This window comes from Schistocerca gregaria, chromosome 5 (genome assembly GCF_023897955.1).
Source record: "Schistocerca gregaria isolate iqSchGreg1 chromosome 5, iqSchGreg1.2, whole genome shotgun sequence".
NCBI classification, from domain to species: Eukaryota; Metazoa; Arthropoda; class Insecta; order Orthoptera; family Acrididae; genus Schistocerca; species Schistocerca gregaria.
The window spans coordinates 62,425,917-62,452,514 of record NC_064924.1 but is presented as its reverse complement, the minus strand read 5'-3'; the positions used below and the strand labels follow the sequence as shown (position 1 = coordinate 62,452,514).

At 45.0% G+C, this 26,598-nt stretch overlaps 1 protein-coding gene across 2 annotated transcripts in view; it reads right to left on the bottom strand.

Moving 5' to 3' along the window:
* Positions 1 to 7,044: 7,044 nt before the first annotated feature.
* The window catches only part of LOC126272645 (cytochrome P450 6k1-like), a 68,707-nt gene continuing 49,153 nt past the window's right edge, over positions 7,045 to 26,598 (bottom strand). The window contains exons 7-8 of one of the 2 annotated variants that reach the window (XM_049975636.1): positions 21,573 to 21,824; positions 7,045 to 7,358 (exon numbers count right to left, since the gene is read on the bottom strand). In XM_049975636.1, the coding sequence (XP_049831593.1) occupies positions 7,186 to 7,358; positions 21,573 to 21,824 (425 nt within the window). In that variant the 3' untranslated portion in view covers positions 7,045 to 7,185. The remainder of the gene's footprint in view (positions 7,359 to 21,572; positions 21,825 to 26,598) is intronic. The other variant, XM_049975638.1, reaches the window with a different exon arrangement.

The following is a 26,598-nucleotide window of genomic DNA, read 5'->3' as shown; positions in this document are numbered from 1 at the left end:
CCATTCACACCTTTTGCTGCTTTCGCTAAGTTCCACGTTTGAACCACATATATCGAAAGGCAGTCTACGCCCGCCTTCACGTTTATTAGAGTATCGTGTATATATTTGAAGTAAGTCGGTCAAGAACAGTTCGAGGTTTGTGCTAACAACGTTTCCCCTTTACAGAGCATGTATTTCCACTGAGGTAGCGAAAGTCATGGCATACCTTCTAATATCGTATCGAACCTCCTTTTGCTCGTGGCGTGGACTCAATACGTCGTTGGCTGTCCCCTGCAGAAATAAGAGCCACGCTGTCTCTGTTGCCATCCATAACTACGAAAGTGTTGCTGGTGCAGGATTTTGCGCACGAACTGACCTCTCGATTGTGTCCCATAAATGTTCGATGGGGGTCATATCCGACGAACTGGGTGGCCAGATCATTCGCTCTAATTGTCCGAAACGTTCTTCAAACCAATTGCGAACACTTATGGCCCGGTAACATGGGGCATTGTCATCTATAGAAGTTCCGTCGTTGTTTGGGAACATGAAGCCCATGAATAGCTGCAAAAGGTCTTCAAGAAGAACATAATCATTTCCAGTCAATAATCGGTTCAGTTGGACCAGAGTACCCAGTCCACTCCACGTAAACACAGCACACACCGTTATAGAGCCACCACCATCCTGCACACAGCCATGTTGAACATTTTATGTCCATGGCTTCGCGGGGTCTGCGCCACACTTGAGCCCTACTGTCACCTCTTACCAACTGTAATCCGGCCCATCTCACCGGGCCACGGTTTTTCAGTTGTCTATCGTCATGGTCACGGCCCCCAGGAGAGGCCCTGCAGGTGATGTCCTGCTGTTAGCAAAGGCACTCACGTCAGTCGTCTGCTGCCCATTAACACCATATTTCGCCGCACTGCCCTAACGGATACATTCGTCGTACGTCCCACATTGATTTCTGCGATTGTTTGACGCAGTGTTGCCTGCCTGTTAACACCGACAACTGTACGCAAATGCCGCTGCTCTCCGTTTTCAATTGAAAGCCGACGGCCACTGTATTGGCCGTGGTGAGAGGTAATGCCTAAACTTTGGTATTCTTCGCACACTCTTGGCATTGTGGATCTCGGAATAATGAATTCCGTAACGATTCCCGAAATGGAATGTCTCATGCGTCTAGCTCCAACTACCATTTCGCGTTCAAAGTCTGTTGATCCCCGCCATGCAGCCGCAATATCTTCACATGATTCACCTGAGTACAATTGACAGATCCACCAATCACTTACCTTGTCATATCTTGTGTACATGATATTACGCTACCTGTGTATGCTCATATAGTTTACCCATGACTTATGTTACCTCAGTGTGAATACAAGATATATTAAATAAATGTGTAGCTTATGTCCATCCGGACGCTTATTAGGGAATTGCATACAAATTAGAAGTAAATCGGTCGAGTACACTTCGTGATTTTTGGTAGCAGCATTAAACAACGTCTTCTCTTTGAATAGTAGTAGTTGTTGTTGTTGTCTTCAGTCCTGAGACTGGTTTGATGCAGCTGTCCATGCTACTCTATCCTGTGCAAGCTGCTTCATCTCCCAGTACCTACTGCAACCTACATCCTTCTGAATCTGCTTAGTGTACTCATCTCTCGGTCTCCCTCTACGATTTTTACGCTCCACACTGCCCTCCAATGCTAAATTTGTGATCCCTTGATGCCTCAAAACATGTCCTACCAACCGATCCCTTCTTCTAGTCAAGTTGTGCCACAAACTTCTCTTCTCCCCAATCCTATTCAATACCTCCTCATTAGTTACGTGATCTGTCCACCTTATCTTCAGTATTCTTCTGTAGCACCAAATTTCGAAAGCTTCTATTCTCTTCCTGTCCAAACTAGTTATCGTCCATGTTTCACTTCCATACATGGCTACACTCCAAACAAATATTTTCAGAAACGACTTCCTGATACATAAATCTATATTCGATGTTAACAAATTTCTCTTCTTCAGAAACGCTTTCCTTGCCATTGCCAGTCTACATTTTATATCCTCTCTACTTCGACCATCGTCAGTTATTTTACTTCCTAAATAGCAAAACTCCTTTACTACTTTAAGTGTCTCATTTCCTAATCTAATTCCCTCAGCATCACCCGATTTAATTTGACTGCATTCCATTATCCTCGTTTTGCTTTTGTTGATGTTCATCTTATATCCTCCTTTCAAGACACTGTCCATTCCGTTCAACTGCTCTTCCAAGTCCTTTGCCGTGTCTGACAGAATTACAATGTCATCGGCGAACCTCAAAGTTTTTACTTCGCCTCCATGAATTTTAATACCTACTCCAAATTTTTCTTTTGTTTCCTTTGCTGCTTGATCAATATTCAGATTGAATAACATCAGGGAGAGGCTACAACCCTGTCTCACTCCTTTCCCAACCACTGCTTCCCTTTCATGCCCCTCGACTCTTATGACTGCCATCTGGTTTCTGTACAAATTGTAAATAGCCTTTCGCTCCCTGTATTTTACCCCTGCCACCTTTAGAATTTGAAAAAGAGTATTCCAGTCGACATTGTCAAAAGCTTTCTCTAAGTCTACAAATGCTAGAAACGTAGGTTTGCCTTTTCTTAATCTTTCTTCTAAGATAAGTCGTAAGGTCAGTATTGCCTCACGTGTTCCAACATTTCGACGGAATCCAAACTGATCCTCCCCGAGGTCCGCATCTACCAGTTTTTCCATTCGTCTGTAAAGAATTCGCGTTAGTATTTTGCAGCTGTGACTTATTAAACTGATAGTTCGGTAATTTTCACATCTGTCAGCACCTGCTTTCTTTGGGATTGGAATTATTATATTCTTCTTGAAGTCTGAGGGTATTTCGCCTGTCTCATACATCTTGCTCAGCAGCTGTCGGTCTCATTTTTGAGACGTTTGTATTTCTTTTTGCCTGCTTCATTTACTGCATTTTTATGTTTTCTCCTTTCATCAATTAAATTCAATATTTCTTCTGTTACCCAAGGATTTCTAGCAGCCCTCGTCTTTTTACCTACTTTATCCTCTGCTGCCTTCACTACTTCATCCCTCAGATCTACCCATTCTTCTTCTACTGTATTTCTTTCCCCTATTCCTGTCAATTTTTCCCTTATGCTCTCCCTGAAACTCTGTACAACCTCTGGTTCTTTCAGTTTATCCAGGTCCCATCTCCTTAATTTCCCACATTTTTGCAGTTTCTTCAGTTTTAATCTACAGGTCATAACCAATAGATTGTGGTCAGAGTCCACATCTGCCCCTGGAAATGTCTTACAACTTAAAACCTGGTTCCTAAATCTCTGTCTTACCATTATATAATCTATCTGATACCTTTTAGTATCTCCAGGGTTCTTCCACGTATACAACCGTCTTTCATGATTCTTAAACCAAGTGTTACCTATGATTAAGTTGTGCTCTGTGCAAAATTCTACTTGGCGGCTTCCTCTTTCATTTCTTAGCCCGAATCCATACTCACCTACTATGTATCCTTCTCTCCCTTTTCCTACACTCGAATTCCAGTCACCCATTACTATTAAATTTTCGTCTCCATTCACTATCTGAATAATTTCTTTTATTTCATCGTATATTTCTTCAATTTCTTCGTCATCTGCAGAGCTAGTTGGCATATAAACTTGTACTACTGTAGTAGCCACAATAGTAGTATGATAGTAAAATTTGCACCTGAAGGTATATACACACTTAAACGTATGGTCTTAGACAATATAGTTCAAGAATAACTGTCAGGATAGTTTTATTATATTTAAATTTGGATCACAGCGTGTGTTCTCTGTTCGCAGTACAGATTACGAAGCAGAAGGCCGTTCAATTTGTACATACGTTATACACTCCTGGAAATTGAAATAAGAACACCGTAAATTCATTGTCCCAGGAAGGGGAAACTTTATTGACACATTCCTGGGGTCAGATACATCACATGATCACACTGACAGAACCACAGGCACATAGACACAGGCAACAGAGCATGCACAATGCCGGCACTAGTACAGTATATATCCACCTTTCGCAGCAATGCAGGCCGCTATTCTCCCATGGAGACGATCGTAGAGATGCTGGATGTAGTCCTGTGGAACGACTTGCCATGCCATTTCCACCTGGCGCCTCAGTTGGACCAGCGTTCGTGCTGGACGTGCAGACCGCGTGAGACGACGCTTCATCCAGTCCCAAACATGCTCAATGGGGGACAGATCCGGAGATCTTGCTGGCCAGGGTAGTTGACTTACACCTTCTAGAGCACGTTGGGTGGCACGGGATACATGCGGTCGTGCATTGTCCTGTTGGAACAGCAAGTTCCCTTGCCGGTCTAGGAATGGTAGAACGATGGGTTCGATGACGGTTTGGATGTACCGTGCACTATTCAGTGTCCCCTCGACGATCACCAGAGGTGTACGACCAGTGTAGGAAATCGCTCCCCACACCATGATGCCGGGTGTTGGCCCTGTGTGCCTCGGTCGTATGCAGTCCTGATTGTGGCGCTCACCTGCACGGCGCCAAACACGCATACGACCATCATTGGCACCAAGGCAGAAGCGACTCTCATCGCTGAAGACGACACGTCTCCATTCGTCCCTCCATTCACGCCTGTCGCGACACCACTGGAGGCGGGCTGCACGATGTTGGGGCGTGAGCGGAAGACGGCCTAACGGTGTGCGGGACCGTAGCCCAGCTTCATGGAGACGGTTGCGAATGGTCCTCGCCGATACCCCAGGAGCAACAGTGTCCCTAATTTGCTGGGAAGTGGCGGTGCGGTCCCCTACGGCACTGCGTAGGATCCTACGGTCTTGGCGTGCATCCGTGCGTCGCTACGGTCCGGTCCCAGGTCGACGGGCACGTGCACCTTCCGCCGACCACTGGCGACAACAGCGATGTACTGTGGAGACCTCACGCCCCACGTGTTGAGCAATTCGGCGGTACGTCCACCCGGCCTCCCGCATGCCCACTATACGCCCTCGCTCAAAGTCCGTCAACTGCACATACGGTTCACGTCCACGCTGTCGCGGCATGCTACCAGTGTTAAAGACTGCGATGGAGCTCCGTATGCCACGGCAAACTGGCTGACACTGACGGCGGCGGTGCACAAATGCTGCGCAGCTAGCGCCATTCGACGGCCAACACCGCGGTTCCTGGTGTGTCCGCTGTGCCGTGCGTGTGATCATTGCTTGTACAGCCCTCTCGCAGTGTCCGGAGCAAGTATGGTGTCAATGTGTTCTTTTTTCCATTTCCAGGAGTGTATTATAAACAGCAAACTTCAGAGGTCTCTGTTGGATTCCTTTCATGTTAATTTCTTAAATCTGTTGTCATTTATGGCATACATTCCACTTCTAAATTTACTGTGGTGTTTATGACTATTTGGGAGGAGACTGAGCAGTGAAACGTGTTACTTTTACACATAAACAAGAACGATCTGTCACACTACTACACTTCAAAACACAGTTTATATGTAATTCATGTCACACAGTCTCATACGGAACCTACATCCGCTTTCTTTTATATACTATATATGATAAGATACTGTCATCCCCCTTCCCTTCTGTGTGAAAGAATGAATGAGCAAATGTATTTCTAGTTGCATGCTTGATGGTAGCAGACAAGCCTGTCTGCTAGAGAACAGTAGGACCAACATCGGAACAGGTAGCTACGCTTTCTAGAAGCAAGGAGGTTTCTATTCTCAGAATGGTCCTGCCCGTCCCTTGTCATGTTGGTATAGGAAGCTGCCTCTCTGGTCACTTCCATTTGTATTTGTGAGGCACCCCTCAGGAGCGACCCACGGCAGGCTGTCCTCGGCAAGCGTCTGAAGTGGTTAAGATCTCCGGCTAAGCGCATGTCTGCTAAGTCCGTAGGACAATCGATTTCTTAAGTTCAGCCTAACTGAAAATTTAATGACCTTTATTTCAGGTTTGGATCTAAAATATCTAATGTTATCTTAAATTGCAACGCACTGTATTTCGAGTGTGAAGATCAGAATATCTTCCAGTAGTTGCTTTGTCACTACTTTGTGAGTAAAGTGGAACCTCGTGTTGATCAGTAACTCTAACTAAGATTATCAATCTTAAATGCGAATGGACGTGATATTATAACGTCTCGTCTTGACAATATTTTTCAATATAGCAACTTTTCTTTATGTTCAACCCACGTGGGGTGTACTTTGTGAGACCACTACCACGTGCTTATACAATTGTTTGACCAATTGGGTTAATAGTAAGACGATAGTAACCAGTTCGAGGTTTTTCTTTTGTAAATTGCGTTTCGATGTAATTAATTTTAATTATCAAAATTATTATGGAGTTACACTCTTTGTGTAAACCAAGTTGACCACGTGAAGCATGTGGTGTAAGCATCAAAGTAGCCCTCAGCTATTCTTTTCGGGAAGATTTCACAGAGAGTTAGTATGAATTTAGTATACCAGTGTGTGGTAATTTCATGACGGACAGGATTGTGCTACGAACGTAACTTCTTTGGCTGAAAATTGAATCGGTTGGTTGCGGTTAATTTCCTCTTGCATATGTTTCAACGTTCTTGGTGTTTTATTTTATGAATGCAGTGTTGTATGTAGTCTCCAAATCTTGGATCCCTATTAGATGTGTTCCGTAAGATTGCAAACTCACATTTACACAATCCTAAATAAGGCGCCAGTTTAGTTATGAATCAAGTTTGATATGCTGAAATTTTAACAGAACAATGATCAATGTTAAAATAAATGTCCAAATGTAAACTGATTTATTTCTTTTTATTTAAATTGTCTAATCACCGGTTATCATAAGATGAGTACTAAAAGATTATAATTACTGTCAGTCTGGTTGGGAATTTGGGAAGCTAGACTGGATTCCTGGTGAAACAGTTGCGCAGGTTAACTTCCTCAGATAGCTCACAGCTTTTAACCCACTTTTATGGTCTTGAATATCAGCACCGCTTTCAGAACAAATTAGTGCAACAACATTACATACTTATTTCTAATGGCATACAGGAACAATATGCTACGAAAGTCATGGTAAATGGGTCCTGCTCATTGAGTTAGGGCGTCAGAGAAATTATTACCAGCAATTTATTAATATAGACTACATGAAAGTAAGCACTCAATCAGGTAATTTTTGTTTTGTTTCATAGAATGTGCGAGTATGATAAAAGCATTGTCTTTTATAAGATATCCAATGATAGATGAGAAGCACTACACTTTGTTTCTCTTCTTGAGTCTCAGTTGGATACCACTTTTTGGTTTCAGGATGACTGATCTGGGTTCGAAGGACAAGTGGCGAACTGTCTTCTCACATGGCACTACGCTGAAGTTTGCGAGTACGTTCGTAAGACCGACTTTGGTCTGGAGCAGTCCAAACCGCATACCTGGAACAAAAATCAGTAAAACAAAAGAGTGTACTTCTTACTCAACCTTGAAATAATAATAATAATAATATGTTAATGTAGAAAAATGACTCCTGGCATTTTTTTTTCTAGAATCAAAGATGTTTTTAGAAATGTGTAGTCATCACAACTTCCTGAAAGATTGAAGTCATATGTCGGATCGGGTGTTGAACTGAGACCCTTACCATTTGCGGGCAATGCCGTTACCCACTTTTTTTTGCATTTTGTTAATTATAGTTCGTAATATTTGATCATGGCGGACGTCACATGACATCCGTTGAAGTTCGTTATTGATCCCTTCACTCAGTTATTATTATTATTATTATTATTATTATTACAGAGACCAGCTAGCTCTCTGACTGAACACGCTTAGCTACCTTGCCGGTTCCCACTGAGCTGTGCAGGAAAGTAGAAGAACGGTGCTGGTAGTACTGAAGCTGTGATGGAGTGTTGTGAGTTGTAGGTGGACAGCTCACTCGCTGAAAGTACTGCCCTGCAAGATTCTAGGTTCGAGTACCTATCTCATACATTGTTGTAACCTGCCAGAATGTTTCAATATGTGGCACGTTCCGCTGAGGAGTGGAAGATTCACTCTGGAGCCGTCATACTTTCTGGAGGTATGTTGTCCATTTTATGTCAGATAGTACTGATTGAAAACACCTTGAACTGTTGATGCCCAATTTTGGATTATTTGCCTTACTGAAATTCTGTAGGAGGAACAAAGAAAATAGTGCAGCAACCATTGACAGTTTGCTTTTATAAACAGTAACGTGCAATGAACTACCTGAAAAACGTATGGTTAAATGTTAACAATAAAAAAGCACTGACCAGTTAGATACAAATTATAGGAGAACAGTATGAGATAGCAAAAATATAAACAATGGCTTAATCATTGTGTTCAGGGTGAACTAGAGCATATTTCATGATAAACGTAGATGTGTTATAGTAGCAGCCATCCAGAAAACAGGAGATAATCAAACCACCTCCAACCATAGAATTATTTCACCCTTTACAGTACTTTCAAAAGAGTCTGAGGAAGTGGTCTATGGCAGACTTCTAATGCAATTAAGAGGGCAGACCTTGTTAATTGCCTCTCACCTTTGTAAAGGATTCTTTAGACAGAATGTAATACAAAACCAATCGTATGAAGTCTTAGTAGAATCAAGCAAGAAAAACTATCCTGTTGGTATATTATGTACCATTGCCAAAGTCTTTGATGGTGTGGACCACAAAATTTTACTTGGCAGACTAAATTGTTATGCGTTTTGCATCGATAATGTTACCTTCGTAATAGAAAATAGAGAGTCTTATTGACAGACTGTGTTACAGGCTTCAAAATATTCTCAGGTTGGTGTAATGTAACATATGGAGCTATACAAGGATCAGTACTACACACAATCTTATTCTTATACCACATAAATGATTTCCCAATGACTTTACAGTCAGTTCAAACACAGTAAATAAACAGAAGTATACTAATTACTGGTGCAAACTCATTGTTGACAAACACATCTCAGATGATAGCTGAAAATACCTACAAGTAGTTCAAAGTTAACGGTTTAGGTCTTAATCAGACAAACGCACGTATTATTCGGTTAGAAAAGTAAAAATGACCTGCTGCCACTAGAGGTTGTCATTAATGATCACGCTCTAGATGAATCACCCTACGTAATATTTCTTGGAGTCGAGTGGGCTGGCAATTTGAAATGGAGTCATCAGATGGAAAACTAATCAGTAACCTCAGTTCTGCATGTTTTGCCCCCAGAAACATCTATAATTGTATTGACCTAAAAATAAGGCTTGGCTTATTTTGGGTATTTCATGCCTTATAGTCATATGATATTATTTTCTAGGGCAGTGTACTCTAAGTCAATAAAGTGTTTATCTAGTAAATGATAGTCAGTTTTAGTTGAACTGTGATCTGTACAATGAAAATACAAGGTACAAAAATAATTTTCGCATGTATTTTGCTCCTGGTGCAGGATTTTGTGAAGTTATGTAACCTGGTGAAAAGGTGTTCAAGAAGCTGCCATCTAGCAGAAAGCAAATTCAACGAATCTGAAAGAAAATTAGGAACATATGTCAAGTCACTCTCCCTACAAGTTATCTGGAGATCTATGTTCACGGACTGTAAAGTCCTGTCAACAATGTAGCAAGTATCAGAGGCACGTCCAGTACTATTCTCCCCTGTAGATTCTACCTCCTCTGCAGAAACTACAGGATGTGTCATTACTTGTCCATCTGAGTGGAAGTCGTGTGTCAGTGGTAGATCTAGGCATCCTGTACAAGGTGGACGGAGATGAGGGAGGGCCCAGGGTGTTGTACTGATCATCCTAACCAAAATGTTACAGGTGCTGCCTCTCACTGAAACCGAAACTGATTTTGGGAAACCTGTTTTGTCCAGCGTCAAGGGGAGGTAAACGCAAGAGGGTAGAGGTCTGTTAATCGTTGACAGTTCAATCGTATAGCGAATTACGGTGTCTCCCAGGGAAATAACAGCGAGGGACAGGGTGCACTCAGTGTGCATGCCTGGGGGCCTCATTCAGTATGCTGAAGGGGATATTCCAGCAGCCGTTGAGGGAACAGGTGCAACCAACTGCAGATTGTGGCACACGTTGGTTCGAATGAACCTGTCATCTGAGCTCCGAGGTAATACTTTGGTCTTTCCAGAGACTGGCAGAGAAGGCTGAGAAGACCAGAACTGAGCACAGAGTTTTAACGAAAATCGTAATTGGCAGCATTGTCCACGGAGCTGATTGTGGCCCTTTGATTGTACGTCGAGTGGAGGGCTGAAGCAAATGTTTCGAATGTTCTGTGACAAACTAGTCTGCGACTTCCTGGACTTGCACGATAGGTTTGAGAACTGTAGGGTCCCACTAACTGGGTCAGGTGTGGACTATGCATCAGAGTCTGCTACTCATTTAGCTGACTGTGTGTGGGGTACGCACAAGAGACTTTTTAAAGATTAGACCACTCTCCATCCAATCGAAAGAAATGCCTCCCACATGTGACAGTATTAAAAGCATTTGCAACAAAATGCGAGAGTTTGAAGCGCTCGTGAAAAGCACTGAAGCTCACATACTAGGTAAAGAATGCTGATTGAAACCAAAAATTGATAGCATTGAGATTTATGGAGGAAATATAACTGCATATCGAAGGGATAGGGAAATGGAGGTGGTGTATTTGTCACAGTAGTCAAGAGACTCAAACCCACGGTGACAGAAATTGAAGCTGCAAGTGAGACTGCCTGAGCAAGACTCAGTATCAGGGGTGGACATAAAACGATAATTGGATTCTTCTGTCACCCGCCACACTCATCCTCTCATGTAACTGAAAACTTAAGAGAGAACATTAGCTCACTTGTACGTAAATTCCCCAGTCATTCTGTACTCACTGGCGAAGACCAGTCATTCAGCAGTTAATTGGGAAAATTCCTGGTTTGTTAGTGGCTGGACGATAAGAGATCCTGTGAACATTACTAAATGCGTTCTCCGAAAACAACCTAGAACAGATAGGAATGGAAATATACTTGATGTAATGGCAACTAATAGACCTGATCTCTTTAAGGATATCCACATCGAAACTGGTATCAGCGACCATGATGCAGTATTGGTAACATTGATTGCCAAAGTGCAAAGGAGAACTAAAACAAACAGAAAGCTATATACAATGAACTAGACAAAAGATCAGTAGTGTCGTATTTTAATGAAGCTTTCAGCAAGGTTAGGAGTGTGTAGAGGAACTGTGGCTCAGGTTTAAAATAATAGCTGACCAAAAAACAAAAAAACAAAAATAATAACTCCGAGCACTATGGGACTTAACTTCTGAGGTCGTCAGTCCCCTAGAACGTAGAACTACTTAAACCTAACCAACCCAAGGACATCACACACATCAATGCCCGAGGCAGGATTCGAACCTGCGACCGTAGCGGTCGCGCGGTGCCAGACTGAAGCGCCTAGAACCGCTCGGTCACACTGGCCGGCAGTTGACTACACGCTCGATAGATATGTACCCAGGTGAACAGTCCGTAATTGGAGGGAACCTTCATGGTTTACAGTCCCTGTGAAGATACTTTTAAAGAAAGTGAGATTACTTCATGATAGGTGTAAGGCAAAGCATGAGTCTATGGATAGAGAAATTCAGAATGAAATGCGCGTCAAGAGAGCAATGCGTGATGCCTTCAATTACTACCGTAGCAGAATATTGTCAAATAATCTCTCACAGAACGCAGAGAAATTCCGGTCATAGGTAAAGGCTGTAAGTGGCACAAAAGATAGTGTCCAGTCCCTAGCGAATGAGGCAGGAACTGAAACTGAGGGTAGCAAAGCAACTGTTCAAATACTTAACTCCGCTTTCAAATGTTCCTTTACAAAGGAAAACCCAATTTAATACTTGTAGCATTGAAAAAATGAATGAAGTAAGCATCAGCATTCAGTGGTGTTGAGAAACAGCCGAAATCGTTAAAATTGAACTAAGCTCCAGGGCCTGATGGACTTCCTCTGAGATTCTATGCTGAATTTGGGGCAGAGTTATCCCCGCTTTTAACCATAATGTATCGTAGATCCCTCGAACAAAAAACCGTGTCCAGTTCTTGGAGGAAAGCACAGGTCACGCTCATCTACAAGAAGGGTAGAAGAAGTGATCCACAAAACTAACGTCCAATAACCTTGGCATCGATTTGTTGCAGAATCTTAGAACATATCCTGAGCTAAAAAATAATGAGAAATCTTGAACAGAATGACCTCCTAAATGCCAACCAGCATGGATTCCGAAAACATACATCATGTGAAACGCAACTCGCAGTTTTTTTCACATGATGTACTGAAAGCTTTGGATCAAGGCTGTCAGGTGGATGAAGTATTTCCTGATTTCCGAAACTGTTTGATTCAGTAGCACAGCTAAGCTTATCATCAAAAATACGATCATATGGTGTATCAAGTGAAACCTGCGACTGGATTGACGACTCTTTGTTATGAAGAACGTAGCATGTTATCTTGGATGGAAAGTTATCTTCAGATGTAGAAGTAACTTCGGGTGTGCCCCAGGAAAATGTTGCTGTTCCTGTTGTATATTAATGATTCTGCATACAATGTTAATAGTAACATCAGGCGTTTTGCAGATGATGCAGTTATCTATAATAAAGTAGTATCTGAAAGAAGCTGCATAAATACTGAGTCAGATCTTGATAAGATTTTGAGGGGTGCAAAGACTGGCAACTTTCTCTCAATGTTCAGAAATGTAGAACTGTACACTTCACAAAAAATAAAAAAAACGTATTATCCTATGAGTATAGTATCAATCAGTTACTGTTGGAATTGGCCAAGTCATGCAGATATGTGGGTGTAACATTCTATAGGGATATGAAATGGAATGATCACATAGGCTCAGGTGTGGGTAAAGCAAGCGGTAGACTTAGGTTTATTGTCAGAATACTGCGGAAGTGCAATCAGTCTACAAAGGAGATTGTTCAAAAATCACTCTTGCGACTCATCGCAGAATACAGCTCAGGTATGTGCGACCCTTCTCAGATAGGACTAACAGGGAATAATGAATACACAGAAGGGCAGCACCAATTGTCACAGGTTTGTTTACTCCTTGGGAGAGCGTCACAAAGATACTGGAGGAACTAAGCTGGTAGACTTTTGAAGACAGAGGTAAACTATTCCTAGAAAGCGTATTAACAAAGTTTCCCCTACGTATCTCTTACATAGGGATCGTCTGGATAAGATTAGAATAGTTACTGCACACAGGGGCACTAAAACAGTTATTTTTCCCGCGCTCCATACGTGAATGCAACAAATGTTGATTACGCGTGGTCCTAAGTGATCCATCCGCGAAAAAGAAAGAAGAAGAAAGCACAGACTCACTTGTGTCTATGTACTAAACACAGTATCAATCATTGTGCAATATCGTTTTCGGTATACTATGTTAGTGATTAAAAGTGGTGTCCAGTCACATTAGTTTGACTACCTGTCAAGAGTCTGAATAACCGCTTTTTGCACCGTGGACCACTGAGCGACGCGCAGGAGAGAGCCAGTGAGCTTCTGAAAGGTGCCAACAGGGATGCCGAGTCACGCCGAATCCTGTGCCCAATTACGCTAGGTTTCTCGGCTAAGGATCCAGGGTGGGAACAGCCCCGATCGATAAGGTCCCGGAGACTCTCGATTGAATTTAAATCCGAGGAGTTTGGTGGCCAGGAAAGTATGGTAAACACATACTGGTGCTCTTTGAAACAAACTTGTACACTGTGAGCTATATGGCAAATGGCTCTGAGCACTATGCAATTTAACTTCTGAGGTCATCAGTTGCCTAGAACTTAGAACTAATTAAACCCAACTAACCCAAGGAGATCACACACATCCATGCCAGAGGCAGGACTCGAACGCGCCCGTAGCGGTCACGCGGTTCCAGACTGAAGCGCCTAGAACCGCACGGCCGCAACGGCCGGCGCTATATGGCATGTTGCTTTGTCCTGCTGGTAGATGCCGCCATGCCGAGGAGAAAAACAAAACAGCGTGTATGGGTGAACATGGTTCCCAAGGATAGATGAACCCTTGTGTTCATCCACTGTGCCCTCGAGAGTGAGGATCTCAGCCAAGGAGTGCCGCCTACACATTCTCCAGACAACAACGCTCTCTCCTCCTGCCTGGTTCCTTCCTACGATCCAACGGCGATCTATCAAATGGAGTATAAAACGTGATCCATCTGTAAAGGCCACCTTTCGCCACTCAGTGGATGTCCACATGCGGTATGGGCGTGAAAATGCCAAGCCGCGTCACCGATGAGCAGCAGGCGGCGCAGGTAGACGAACCAGGCGCCTGCTGCAAAGGCCCGTATGTAGAAAGGTTCCCTGAATGGTCTCTGGGGAAACCCTGTTGATAGACCCTCGGTTTATGTGGCCGGTCCGGCCTGTTGCTCAGCAGTTGTACGCCTATCTGGTCATGCACATGTCTGCAAGCCGTCGCTCACCCCTGTCATCTATGGCTCGTTGTGTACCGAAGTTGCCTCGGCGTCAGTTTTAGATAGCGGCGTTTTACCAGTCGCGGTACACTTTAATGACAACGGCACGTGAAGAGTTTAGAAACTTATCTGTTACGGAAATACGTCCACCTATTGTCCTAAAGCCAATGACCACGCTGATAAATCGTTCCGTTTCCGCATTACGACAACGATTGCACTGTTTTCCGCGTCCCACGGTCACGCTTCGTATACACTCCGCTGTTAGTGCTGCTACGTGCCGTCTGTGGGTGGTCATTAAATGCTGACGTCAACATAGGCAGTGGTCACAATAATATGAGTGGACTGTGTGGTGAAGCATTAGATTTAGACATGCAGTTATAGTGTCAGTCGGAGGTAATCCACTACAAAAATACTGCATTCAGTTCTTACATTTTCTAAACCAGGGGTCTCCAAACTTTTTAGTCCGTGGGCCACATTGACTCCTCCACGAAGTCATAAGGGCCAAGATCTAACTAGTGGGATTAAAGCACCCTAGCACTCCATGATCACCGTAATGTAAGGCTAAAGGAAAGATGAAATCGCAAAAATCTAAGGTTGTGGGAATAGCTAGCACTGAAACGAACTACGATTTTTATTTAATTACATAATTTTGATTGGTGGATGTATCTGACCGAAATTCCGGCGTATTTTTATTCTGGCGAATTTCACCGACAAAAAAGTATGTCACTGCACATTCTGTATGTATTTTACAACGTAATCAAAAGAAAGTGAAACCTCGCTTAAGAAGCATCTTCCATAATGATTGATTACTAAGGCTAGTCGCGAAGTGGCGTCCACTTGTAAGACTTGCACCAGACTTTTTTATTTAAAATGTTTTCGCCAAACTAGTCTGTTATCCGTCCGTTTTTTTCACTATTGCATGGAGAATGTCTGTTTATTGTGGATAGCCACAAGTTTAGCCATGACCTTCCGCTTTGTAAAGATAGAGCTCCGACAATGTCGCGATGTATTGGTGGCGATAGGCCTCGAAACCCAGTCGTTGCCAGTATAGGTACCACCTCAAATATTTGGCGGGCCGGATACCGGGGAAGACCGGCCAGCTAACGCGGGCCCGTTTGCCGGCCATAGTTTGGAGACCCCTGTTCTAAACGTATCTGCATGGAAGTTGGTGTCATTATGGTGAACACTGACTCAAAGCAGTAGGATGCACCATGTAAGTCAGTACGTTACAAGAAGTAGTTGAAGCTAGTTCAGACACGCTATTCTAGGCCTGTAAAAAGAACCACAGATTTGGGAGATGCAGTAGGTTATTAAGACTGGCGGACTTACCAGTGTTTGCATAAAAAAACCAGCAGATGGCAGCGAGCAACATGACGTAGATGGATATGTTATGTGAGTTCCGCAACGAGGGTGTAGAAAGCCTAGCACACTCTAATTTTCCAATGTAGACGTGTTTTAGTTTATCACAATACTCAATAATCAGCATGATGTGTCTGACACTCTTAAAGGTACCCCCATCTACTGTTTCCTGGGATATTTGCTTATCTACAGGTCTCACGAACACTGCAGGGCAACGAAAAACCCAGAGTACTCTGAGGTGACAAAAGTCATGGCTTAGCGATATACGCATACACATATGGCGGTGGAATCGTATACACAAGATACAAGACATCAGCGCATTGGCGGAGTACTCATGCGATTCACGTGACGAGGTTCCCGACTTGATTGCTGCCACACGGCGGGAATTGAAATACTCTGAATGCGGAGTAGCAGTTTGAGCTAAATGCAGGGGACATTGCATTTCGCACATCGTTAGGGTATTCGGTATTCCGAGAGCCACAATTTCAAGTGTGTGCCGAGCATACTATATTCCAGGCGTTATCTTCCACCACAGACAACACAGTGGCGAACGGCCTTGGCTTAACGACAGCGAGCAGCGGTGTTTGCGTAGAGTTGTCAGTGTTAATAGACAACCAAATAACAGCGCAAATCAATGTGGGACATGGCCTGGTCAGATGAGTCGTGGTGCAGACTCCAAGAAGCCATATACAGGGTGTTACAAAAAGGTACAGCCAAACTTTCAGGAAACATTCCTCACACACAAATAAAGAAAAGATGTTATGTGGACATGTGTCCGGAAACGCTTAATTTCCATGTTAGAGCTTATTTTAGTTTCGTTCCATCTACGCTCAATGGAGCACGTTAGCATGATTTCATACGGGATACTCTACCTGTGCTGCTAGAACATGTGCCTTTACAAGCACGACACAACATGTGGTTCACGCACGATGGAGCTCCTGCTCATTTCAGTCGAAGTGTTCGTACGCTTCTCAACAACAGATTCGGTGACCGATGGATTGGTAGAGGCGCACCAATTCCATGGCCTCCACGCTCTCCTAACCTAACCCTCCTGACTTACATTTATGGGGGCATTTGAAAGATCTTGTCTACGCAACCCCGGTACCAAATGTAGAGACTCTTCGTGCTCGTATTGTGGACGGCTGTGATACAATACGCCATTCTCCAGGGCTGCATTAGCGCATTAGCGATTCCGTGCGACGGAGAGTGGATGCATGTATCCTCGCTAACGGAGGACAGTTTGAACATTTCCTGTAACAAAGCGTTTGAAGTCACGCTGGTACGTTCTGTTGCTGTGTGTTTCCATTCCATGATTAATGTGATTTGAAGAGAAGTAATAAAATGAGCTCTAACATGGAAAGTAAGCGTTTCCGGACATATGTCCACATAACATATTTTCTTTCTTTGTGTGTGAGGAATGTTTCCTGAAAGTTTGGCCGTACCTTTTTGTAACACCCTGTATATAAGCTGTCAACAAGGCACAATGCAACCTGGTGGTGGGTGCATAATGGTGTGTGCAGTGTTTACATGGAAATTGACTGGATCCTCTTGTGGAATTGAATAGATCATTGACTGCAAATGGTTATGTTCGGTTACGTGGGGGCCACTTTCAGCTATTCATGGACTTCATGTTACCGAAGAACGATGGGATTTTTATAGATGACAGTGCGCCATGTCACTATGGTACAACTGTTCGTGACTGGTCTGAAGAACATTCTAGACAATTCGAGCGAATGGTTCGGTCATTCAGGTCGCCCAATCGAACATTTATGGGACCTAATGGAGAGGTCAGTTCTCGCACGAAATCCTGCACTGGCAACGTTTGGACGAGTATAGAGGCAGCATTGATCAATATTTCTTCAGTGGCCTTGCAACGATTTGTTGAATTCATACCATGCCATGTTGCTGCACTTCGCTGGGCAAAAGGAGGTCTGACGAGAAATCAGGAAGTATCCCCTGACTTCTGACACAGCAATGTGGGTCCCGTCGACGAAAGACCCACTTCCCCCTCTCGCACATACACTGCTGAAAATGGAAAAAAGAACACATTGACACCGGTGTGTCAGACCCACCATACTTGCTCCGGACACTGCGAGAGGGCTGTACAAGCAATGATCACACGCTGGGCAAAAGGAGGTCTGACGAGAAATCAGGAAGTATCCCCTGACTTCTGACACAGCAATGTGGGTCCCGTCGACGAAAGACCCACTTCCCCCTCTCGCACATACAATGTTGAAAATGGAAAAAAGAACACATTGACACCGGTGTGTCAGACCCACCATACTTGCTCCGGACACTGCGAGAGGGCTGTACAAGCAATGATCACACGCACGGCACAGCGGACACACCAGGAACCGCGGTGTTGGCCGTCGAATGGCGCTAGCTGCGCAGCATTTGTGCACCGCCGCCGTCAGTGTCAGCCAGTTTGCCGTGGCATACGGAGCTCCATCGCAGTCTTTAACACCGGTAGCATGCCGCGACAGCGTGGACGTGAACCGTATGTGCAGTTGACGGACTTTGAGCGAGGGCGTATGGTAGGCATGCGGGAGGCCGGGTGGACGTACCGCCGAATTGCTCAACACGTGGGGCGTGAGGTCTCCACAGTACATCGATGTTGTCGCCAGTGGTCGGCGGAAGGTGCACGTGCCCGTCGACCTGGGACCGGACCGCAGCGACGCACGGATGCACGCCAAGACCGTAGGATCCTACGCAGTGCCGTAGGGGACCGCACCGCCACTTCCCAGCAAATTAGGGGCACTGTTGCTCCTGGGGTATCGGCGAGGACCATTCGCAACCGTCTCCATGAAGCTGGGCTACGGTCCCGCACACCTTTAGGCCGTCTTCCGCTCACGCCCCAACATCGTGCAGCCCACCTCCAGTGGTGTCGCGACAGGCGTGAATGGAGGGAAGAATGGAGACGTGTCGTCTTCAGCGATGAAAGTCGCTTCTGCCTTGGTGCCAATGATGGTCGTATGCGTGTTTGGCGCCGTGCAGGTGAGCGCCACAATCAGGACTGCATACGACCGAGGCACACAAGGCCAACACCCGGCATCATGGTGTCGGGAGCGATCTCCTACACTGGCCGTACACCTCTGGTGATCGTCGAGGGGACACTGAATAGTGCACGGTACATCCAAACCGTCATCGAACCCAACGTTCTACCATTCCTAGACCGGCAAGGGAACTTGCTGTTCCAACAGGACAATGCACGTCCGCATGTATCCCGTGCCACCCAACGTGCTCTAGAAGGTGTAAGTCAACTACCCTGGCCAGCAAGATCTCCGGATCTGTCCCCCATTGAGCATGTTTGGGACTGGATGAAGCGTCGTCTCACGCGGTCTGCACGTCCAGCACGAACGCTGGTCCAACTGAGGCGCCAGGTGGAAATGGCATGGCAAGCCGTTCCACAGGACTACATCCAGCATCTCTACGATCGTCTCCGTGGGAGAATAGCAGCTTGCATTGCTGCGAAAGGTGGATATACACTGTACTATTGCCGACATTGTGCATGCTCTGTTGCCTGTGTCTATGTGTCTGTGGTTCTGTCAGTGTGATCATGTGATGTATCTGACCCCAGGAATGTGTCAATAAAGTTTCCCCTTCCTGGGACAATGAATTCACGGTGTTCTTATTTCAATTTCCAGGAGTGTACTTCGACAAAAGTGACAGCCGAACCAGTTGAGTGATACACAGGGTGAGTCACCTAACATTACCGCTGGATATATTTCGTAAACCACATAAAATATTGACGAACGTGAGGAGAGGTGCTAGTGTAACTGTTTAATACAAACCATACAAAAATGCACCGAAGTATGTTTTTTTAACACAAACCTACTTTTTTTTAATGGAACCACGTTAGTTTCGTTAGCACATCTGAACATATAAACAAATACGTAATCAGTGCCGTTTGTTGCATTGTAAAATGTTAATTACATCCGGAGATATTGTAACCTAAAGTTGACGCTTAATACCTCCGACGTTCAGTTGCGTGTTGTAACAAACACAGGCCACGGTCGGCAAGCATCATCTGCAGGGACATGTTTACGATGACGACCGTGTTTACGAGTGTGGCTGTAGTGCGCTGTTGTGGTTTGGTCTAGCTGTCGCAGTGTCCGCATGTAGCGCTTGCTACTTTTGTTATTGTGCATTCGTCTCCGCACGCAGACCAACTGTAGTACACCGTGTTACCAGACGTCTGTGAATAGTGTAGTGTTGTAGGAACTGTGACCATGGTGTATTCGAACTCTGAAAAGGCAGAAATGATACTCATCTATGGCGTGTCGATGAAATGCAGCTGAAGCCTGCAGGGTGTATGCAGAACGGTTCCCGAACAGAGAGCATCCAACGTGCCGCAAATTGCAAAACATCTACCGCCAACTGTATGCAACAGGTATGGTCGTAGCACGAAAACGGGTCCGTAACAGGCCCGTCACAGGAGAAGCGGGTGCAGCTGGTGCGTTAGCTACTGTTGCCATGAACCCACACATGAGTACAAGGGACATTGCGAGAGCCGGTGGACTGAGACAAAGTAGTGTCATGCGCATACTGCATCGTCACCACTTTCACCCGTTTCATGTGTCACTACATCAGCAATTACATGGTGATGACTTTAATCATCGAGTGCAATTTTGTCAATGGGCATTAACAGAGAATGCGTTCCATTTCTACCTGTTTACCGATGAAGCGGGTTTCACAAACTACGGGGCAGTGAATCTACGGAACGTGCATTACTGGTCCGTGGACAATCCTCGCTGGCTCAGACAGGTAGAGCGACAGCGACCGTGGACTGTAAATGTATGGTGCGGAATCATTGGCGACCATCTCGTTGGTCCTCACTTCATTGCAGGCGCCCAAACAGCTGCAACATACATCGCGTTTCTACAGAATGATCTGCCAACTTTGCTCGAAAATGTCCCACTGGAAACGCGTCGACGTATGTGGTATCAGCATGATGGTGCACCTACACATTCCGCAATTAACACTAGACTGACCCTTGACAGGATGTTCGACGGGCGTTTCACAGGACGTGGAGGACGCATAAATTGGCCAGCCCGTTCTCCTGATCTTACACCTCTGGACTTCTTTCTGTGGGGTACGTTAAAGGAGAATGTGTACCGTGATGTGCCTACAACCCCAGAGGATATGAAACAACGTATTGTGGCAGCCTGCGGCGACATTACACCAGATGTACTGCGGCGTGTACGACATTCTTACGCCAGAGATTGCAATTGTGTGGCCACCACATTGAACGTCCATTGGCCTGACATGTCGGGACACACTCTATTCCACTCCGTAATTGAAAACGGAAACCACGTGTGTACGTGTACGTCACCCCTCATGGTAATGTACATGTGCGTCAGTGAAAAAGACCAATAGAAAGGTGTTAGCATGTGGACGTAATGTGCTGCTCCAGTCTCTTCTGTACCTAAGGTCCATCACCGTTCCCTTTGGATCTTTACGTAATTCGGTGCTCTCCGATACACACGACCGAACAGCGGAGGAGTGGTACCCAAGCGTCAGCTTTAGGTAATTAACATTTTACAATGCAACAAACGGCACTTATTACATATTTGTTTATATGTTCAGATGTACTAACAAAACTAACGGGGTTCCATTTAAAAAAAAAACGTAGGTTTGTGTTAAAAAACATAGTTCCGTGCATTTTTGTATGGTTTGTATTAACCAATTACACTAGCCCCTATTCTCACGTTCGGCCGTGGAATCGATTCGTCAGTATTTGATGTGGTTTACGAAATATATCCAGCGGTAATGTTAGGTGACTCACCCTGTATACCTCAGGTTTGTGTATGGAGTTGCTGAGATGGGATTGACTCCTCAACAGTGAAGTCATGGACTGCATTCTGTTGCAATACTCACCTATGCAGTTCCGTGGACCCTCTCCGAAGGGGAGGTAGACGTAGGGGTGTCTCTGGGCCTTCTGCTCCTCAGAGAACCTCTCGGGGTCAAAACGCTCGGGGTCTGGGAAGATCTCTGGGTCGTGGTGCAGTCCGTACACAGGTATAATAATAGAGGTGCCCTTGTCCACGACTACGTCACTGTCAGGTATCTTGTACTCACGATTGCACATTCTGTTCAGCAACGGAATTGGCGGATACTTCCTCAGGGTCTCTGTAACAGAACCAACATAGTAAATTAGTGAGCTATAAATTATGAGCCAATGTTTCCGACATTTTTTCGAACGAAACAATTAGTTTACCATTACCAGTCACTGTCTATTTATATCCACAAAGCGTTTCGAAGGTTAAAACTTCCATCATCATGTAGGTTTACATGTGTAGAACTAATGAGGAAGTACTGAATAGAATTGGGGAGAAAAGAAATTTGTGGCTAATACTGATTAGAAGAAGGGATCGTTTAACGGGACACATTGTGAGACATCAAGGAATAACCAACTTAGTATTGGACGGAAGTGCGAGGGATAAAAATCGTGAGGGAGACCAACAGGTGAATACGTTAAGTAAATGCAGAAGGGTGTAAGTTGTAGTAGTTATTGGGAGAGGAAGAGATTTGCTCAGGATAGAGTAGCATGGAGACCTGCATCAAACCAGTCCTCAGACTGAAGATCACAACAACATAGTGTGACATATATGTGTGACATATCTGTGTGTGTTGTGTTACGATTTTGGGGTAACTTGTAGCTCTATCCAGTGCACAAACATAAAACACTATATTAAAACTAAAAACTAAACTTATTTCTAAAGGTGAAATCATGACAAGCAAAGCAGAATACCTCCAGTGCTCACAGGCTCCCTTCTGTGTTGTTACACATCACATATAACCTGTTGTATTCTGTACATAAGGATGGTATCTGGAAAGTACTAGGCGCAAAGACCATATAGTAAAAGAGAAACACTATCTCGAAGTACAAAGAATATATATCATAATAAGGTTAATATTTCGGAATAAGTGTTTTGGGATTGTGGAGATCGTTGTTTGAGTTGCTAAATACATGGTTTGGGATAAATATTTCATCCGATACACAAATCAGATTGTCAGGTTTATATGGCTTAAATTTCGTATTCGGTTTAATAATCAGGTGGCATGTTGCAAACTTTGTATACAATAATCATACTGCCAATAGCGGTAAAATAATGCATAAACAACAATTCTAAGTAAGAATGAGAGATGGGGATGAAAGAATCGAGACAGGGAGAGAGAGGGGGGAGGAAGAGTATGAGAGAGAGAGAGAGAGAGAGAGAGAGAGAGAGAGAGGGACAAAGAGAGAGAATAAAAAGGTTGAAAGGAATGATTGGAGGAGAGCAGTGAGACTGGCAGCAGCAGACTCATTGTTTCACTCCATGTCAGCAACAATCACAGTAAAACCTAACCTAAATGGCTGTTTCATTCGATATCAATAACAGTCGCTGTAAAGCCTAGCCTAAAATGTTGATATTTAAAGTAATTGTTTTGATGTCATGCGTAACGAAAAATCGATTGCTGGAGATCTCAAAGGCATGTCCATCGTATGTCATCATCGTGTTACATTTCCTGGGTATGAAATTCCCCTACCTTACTGAAGGACTAGTTCATACAGATAAAAATCTCTACCCAAGTACGCTGACCAGCCAGAACATTATGACCATACAGGACATTATCACCATCGACCTGCTATCTATATAAACCCATCCAGGCAATAGCAGCGTCCTCTGGCGAGGAATTGCTAGTCACACACATGAATGCTGCAAGATACACTCCTGGAAATTGAAATAAGAACACCGTGAATTCATTGTCCCAGGAAGGGGAAACTTTATTGACACATTCCTGGGGTCAGATACATCACATGATCACACTGACAGAACCACAGACACATAGACACAGGCAACAGAGCATGCACAATGTCGGCACTAGTACAGTGTATATCCAACTTTCGCAGCAATGCAGGCTGCTATTCTCCCATGGAGACGATCGTAGAGATGCTGGATGTAGTCCTGTGGAACGGCTTGCCATGCCATTTCCACCTGGCGCCTCAGTTGGACCAGCGTTCGTGCTGGACGTGCAGACCGCGTGAGACGACACTTCATCCAGTCCCAAACATGCTCAATGGGGGACAGATCCGGAGATCTTGCTGGTCAGGGTAGTTGACTTACACCTTCTGGAGCACGTTGGGTGGCACGGGATACATGCGGACGTGCATTGTCCTGTTGGAACAGCAAGTTCCCTTGTCGGTCTAGGAATGGCAGAACGATGGGTTCGATGACGGTTTGGATGTACCGTGCACTATTCAGTGTCCCCTCGACGATCACCAGAGGTGTACGGCCAGTGTAGGAGATCGCTCCCGACACCATGATGCCGGGTGTTGGCCTTGTGTGCCTCGGTCGTATGTAGTCCTGATTGTGGCGCTCACCTGCACGGCGCCAAACACGCATACGACCATCATTGGCACCAAGGCAGAAGCGACTTTCATCGCTGAAGACGACACGTCTCCATTCTTCCCTCCATTCACGCCTGTCGCGACACCACTGGAGGTGGGCTGCACGATGTTGGGGCGTGAGCGGAAGACGGCCTAAAGGTGTGCGGGACCGTAGCCCAGCTTCATGGAGACGGTTGCGAATGGTCCTCGCCGATACCCCAGGAACAACAGTGTCCCTAATTTGCTGGGAAGTGGCGGTGCGGTCCCCTACGGCACTGCGTAGGATCCTACGGTCTTGGCGTGCATCCGTGCGTCGCTGCGGTCCGGTCCCAGGTCGTCGGGCACGTGCACCTTCCGCCGACCACTGGCGACAACATCGATGTACTGTGGAGACCTCACGCCCCACGTGTTGAGCAATTCGGCGGTACGTCCACCCGGCCTCCCGCATGCCCACTATACGCCCTCGCTCAAAGTCCGTCAACTGCACATACGGTTCACGTCCACGCTGTCGCGGCATGCTACCAGTGTTCAAGTCTGCGATGGAGCTCCGTATGCCACGCCAAACTGGCTGACACTGACGGCGGCGGTGCACAAATGCTGCGCAGCTAGCGCCATTCGACGGCCAACACCGCGGTTCCTGGCGTGTCTGCTGTGCCGTGCGTGTAATCATTGCTTGTACAGCCCTCTCGCAGTGTCCGGAGCAAGTATGGTGGGTCTGACACACCGGTGTCAATGTGTTCTTTTTTCTATTTCCAGGAGTGTATATTGGCGACTGGGCTAGCCTTGTGTAGAATGGGGAAAGTGTGTGATCTACCCGAGTTTGACTAGGGTAAATTGTGATGGCTCAGAGGCTCGACACGAGTATTTCGGAAACTTCACGACTTGTTGGGTGTACAAGGGGTGCTGTGACGAGTGTCTTCAACACGTGGCGAAAACAATGTGAAATCACACACAGACGTCGTGGGGCTGTGCGGCTATCCCTTATTACAGATGTTGGACATCGTAGGTTAGACAGACTGGTAAAACAGAACAGCCGGGAACTGTGGCGAAACTAACATCAGACTTTAATGCTGAGTAGAGACAAGTGCTTCTCAACACACAATGAGCCGAGCACTCTAACGATGGCCCTCTGCAACTGATGACCTATGCATGTGCCAATGTTCGCAACATAGACAACTACGACGGATATGGGCACATGACCATCGGCACTGGAAGTTGGCGCAGTGGCAGAGCGTTGCATGGTCTGATGAATCACGGTACCATCTTCACCATGCCCATGGGAGGGCACGAATCCCTCATCTTCCAGGTTAACACCTGCTTGACGCCTGGACTGTGGAATGGAGACAAGCTGGCAGCGGCACCACTATACTCTGGGCTAGATTCACGGGGGTATCCATTGTTGCAGGGGAGCTGGTGCAAGGCAACATGATGGCCAAGGAGTATCGTACACTGGTTGCAGACCACTTACACCTCTTCATGACGATCATGTTTCCCGACGGCAGTGGCATTTGATAATCTGCCATGCCAAAGGCCAGGAGTATGATGGAGTGGTTCGAGGAACACAAAAAGAAATATATTTTATATTGAGAGCATGCTAAAAGCTTTTAAAGGAACAAGACTGGCAATTAAAAAACTGTCACTAACACGATTAGTCGAGACACTTTGCAAATTACTATGTGGAATGTATCAGGTGGCTGTGTCTTACCGGAGTCACAGCAGGGCAATCCGGTGTTGGCCGAATTAAAAGCGGCCCGCTCGAACGACGAAGACTATTTGGCTGGCGGAACGGATGCTATTCTCATGAACAGAGTGATGTCACACACTCATGGCTAGGACCACTGGGTCGCTGCCTTTACAAGCGAGAGTAATACAGTATTTTATTACGTACTAATACCTAAACTTATAAATACTTAAATTAGCCATAATCATGATTTAACTCTAATTCTACATTCAAGGTGAACTGTGTATTTTCTTTTTTATATTTAAAATATCTTCTTTTCCAAATATACTCAAAATATGGCTTTTTTTCTTTTTCTCACCGGTAAGACGCTGCCTCCTGATGCATTCCACATAGTAATTTGCACAGTGCCTTGACCAATCATGTTAGTAGTGATAATTTCTTATCGCCAATCTGGTACCTTACAAACTTTTAGCGTCCTCTCACTATAAAATATTTTCTTTCTTCGTTTTAGATGTAGACAGATTTTAAAACCAGGCTCTGTAACCGCTAGTTGCAGCTATCAGCAGATTGTCCTAAATGAATGGAGCATGTCTTCGTTATCTTTCCTTCGACAGAGTATTGAAATATTCGCTGACTAGTAAATTTTGTCTAGGAGGATGGGTATGTCTATGATTTTGTAATACTGTGAGTATATTTTGGACATTTCTTTATTAATTTCAATAGCCACAAAATGTGGCGCACTGTACTTTGCGTTTTAGCAACTAGGCTGCAGCTCATGATGGGGCTTTAGGGCGCAAAACTAGATGTGTTTCAATAACCAACAATTTTATCAAAGGAATTCTTCCCAACAT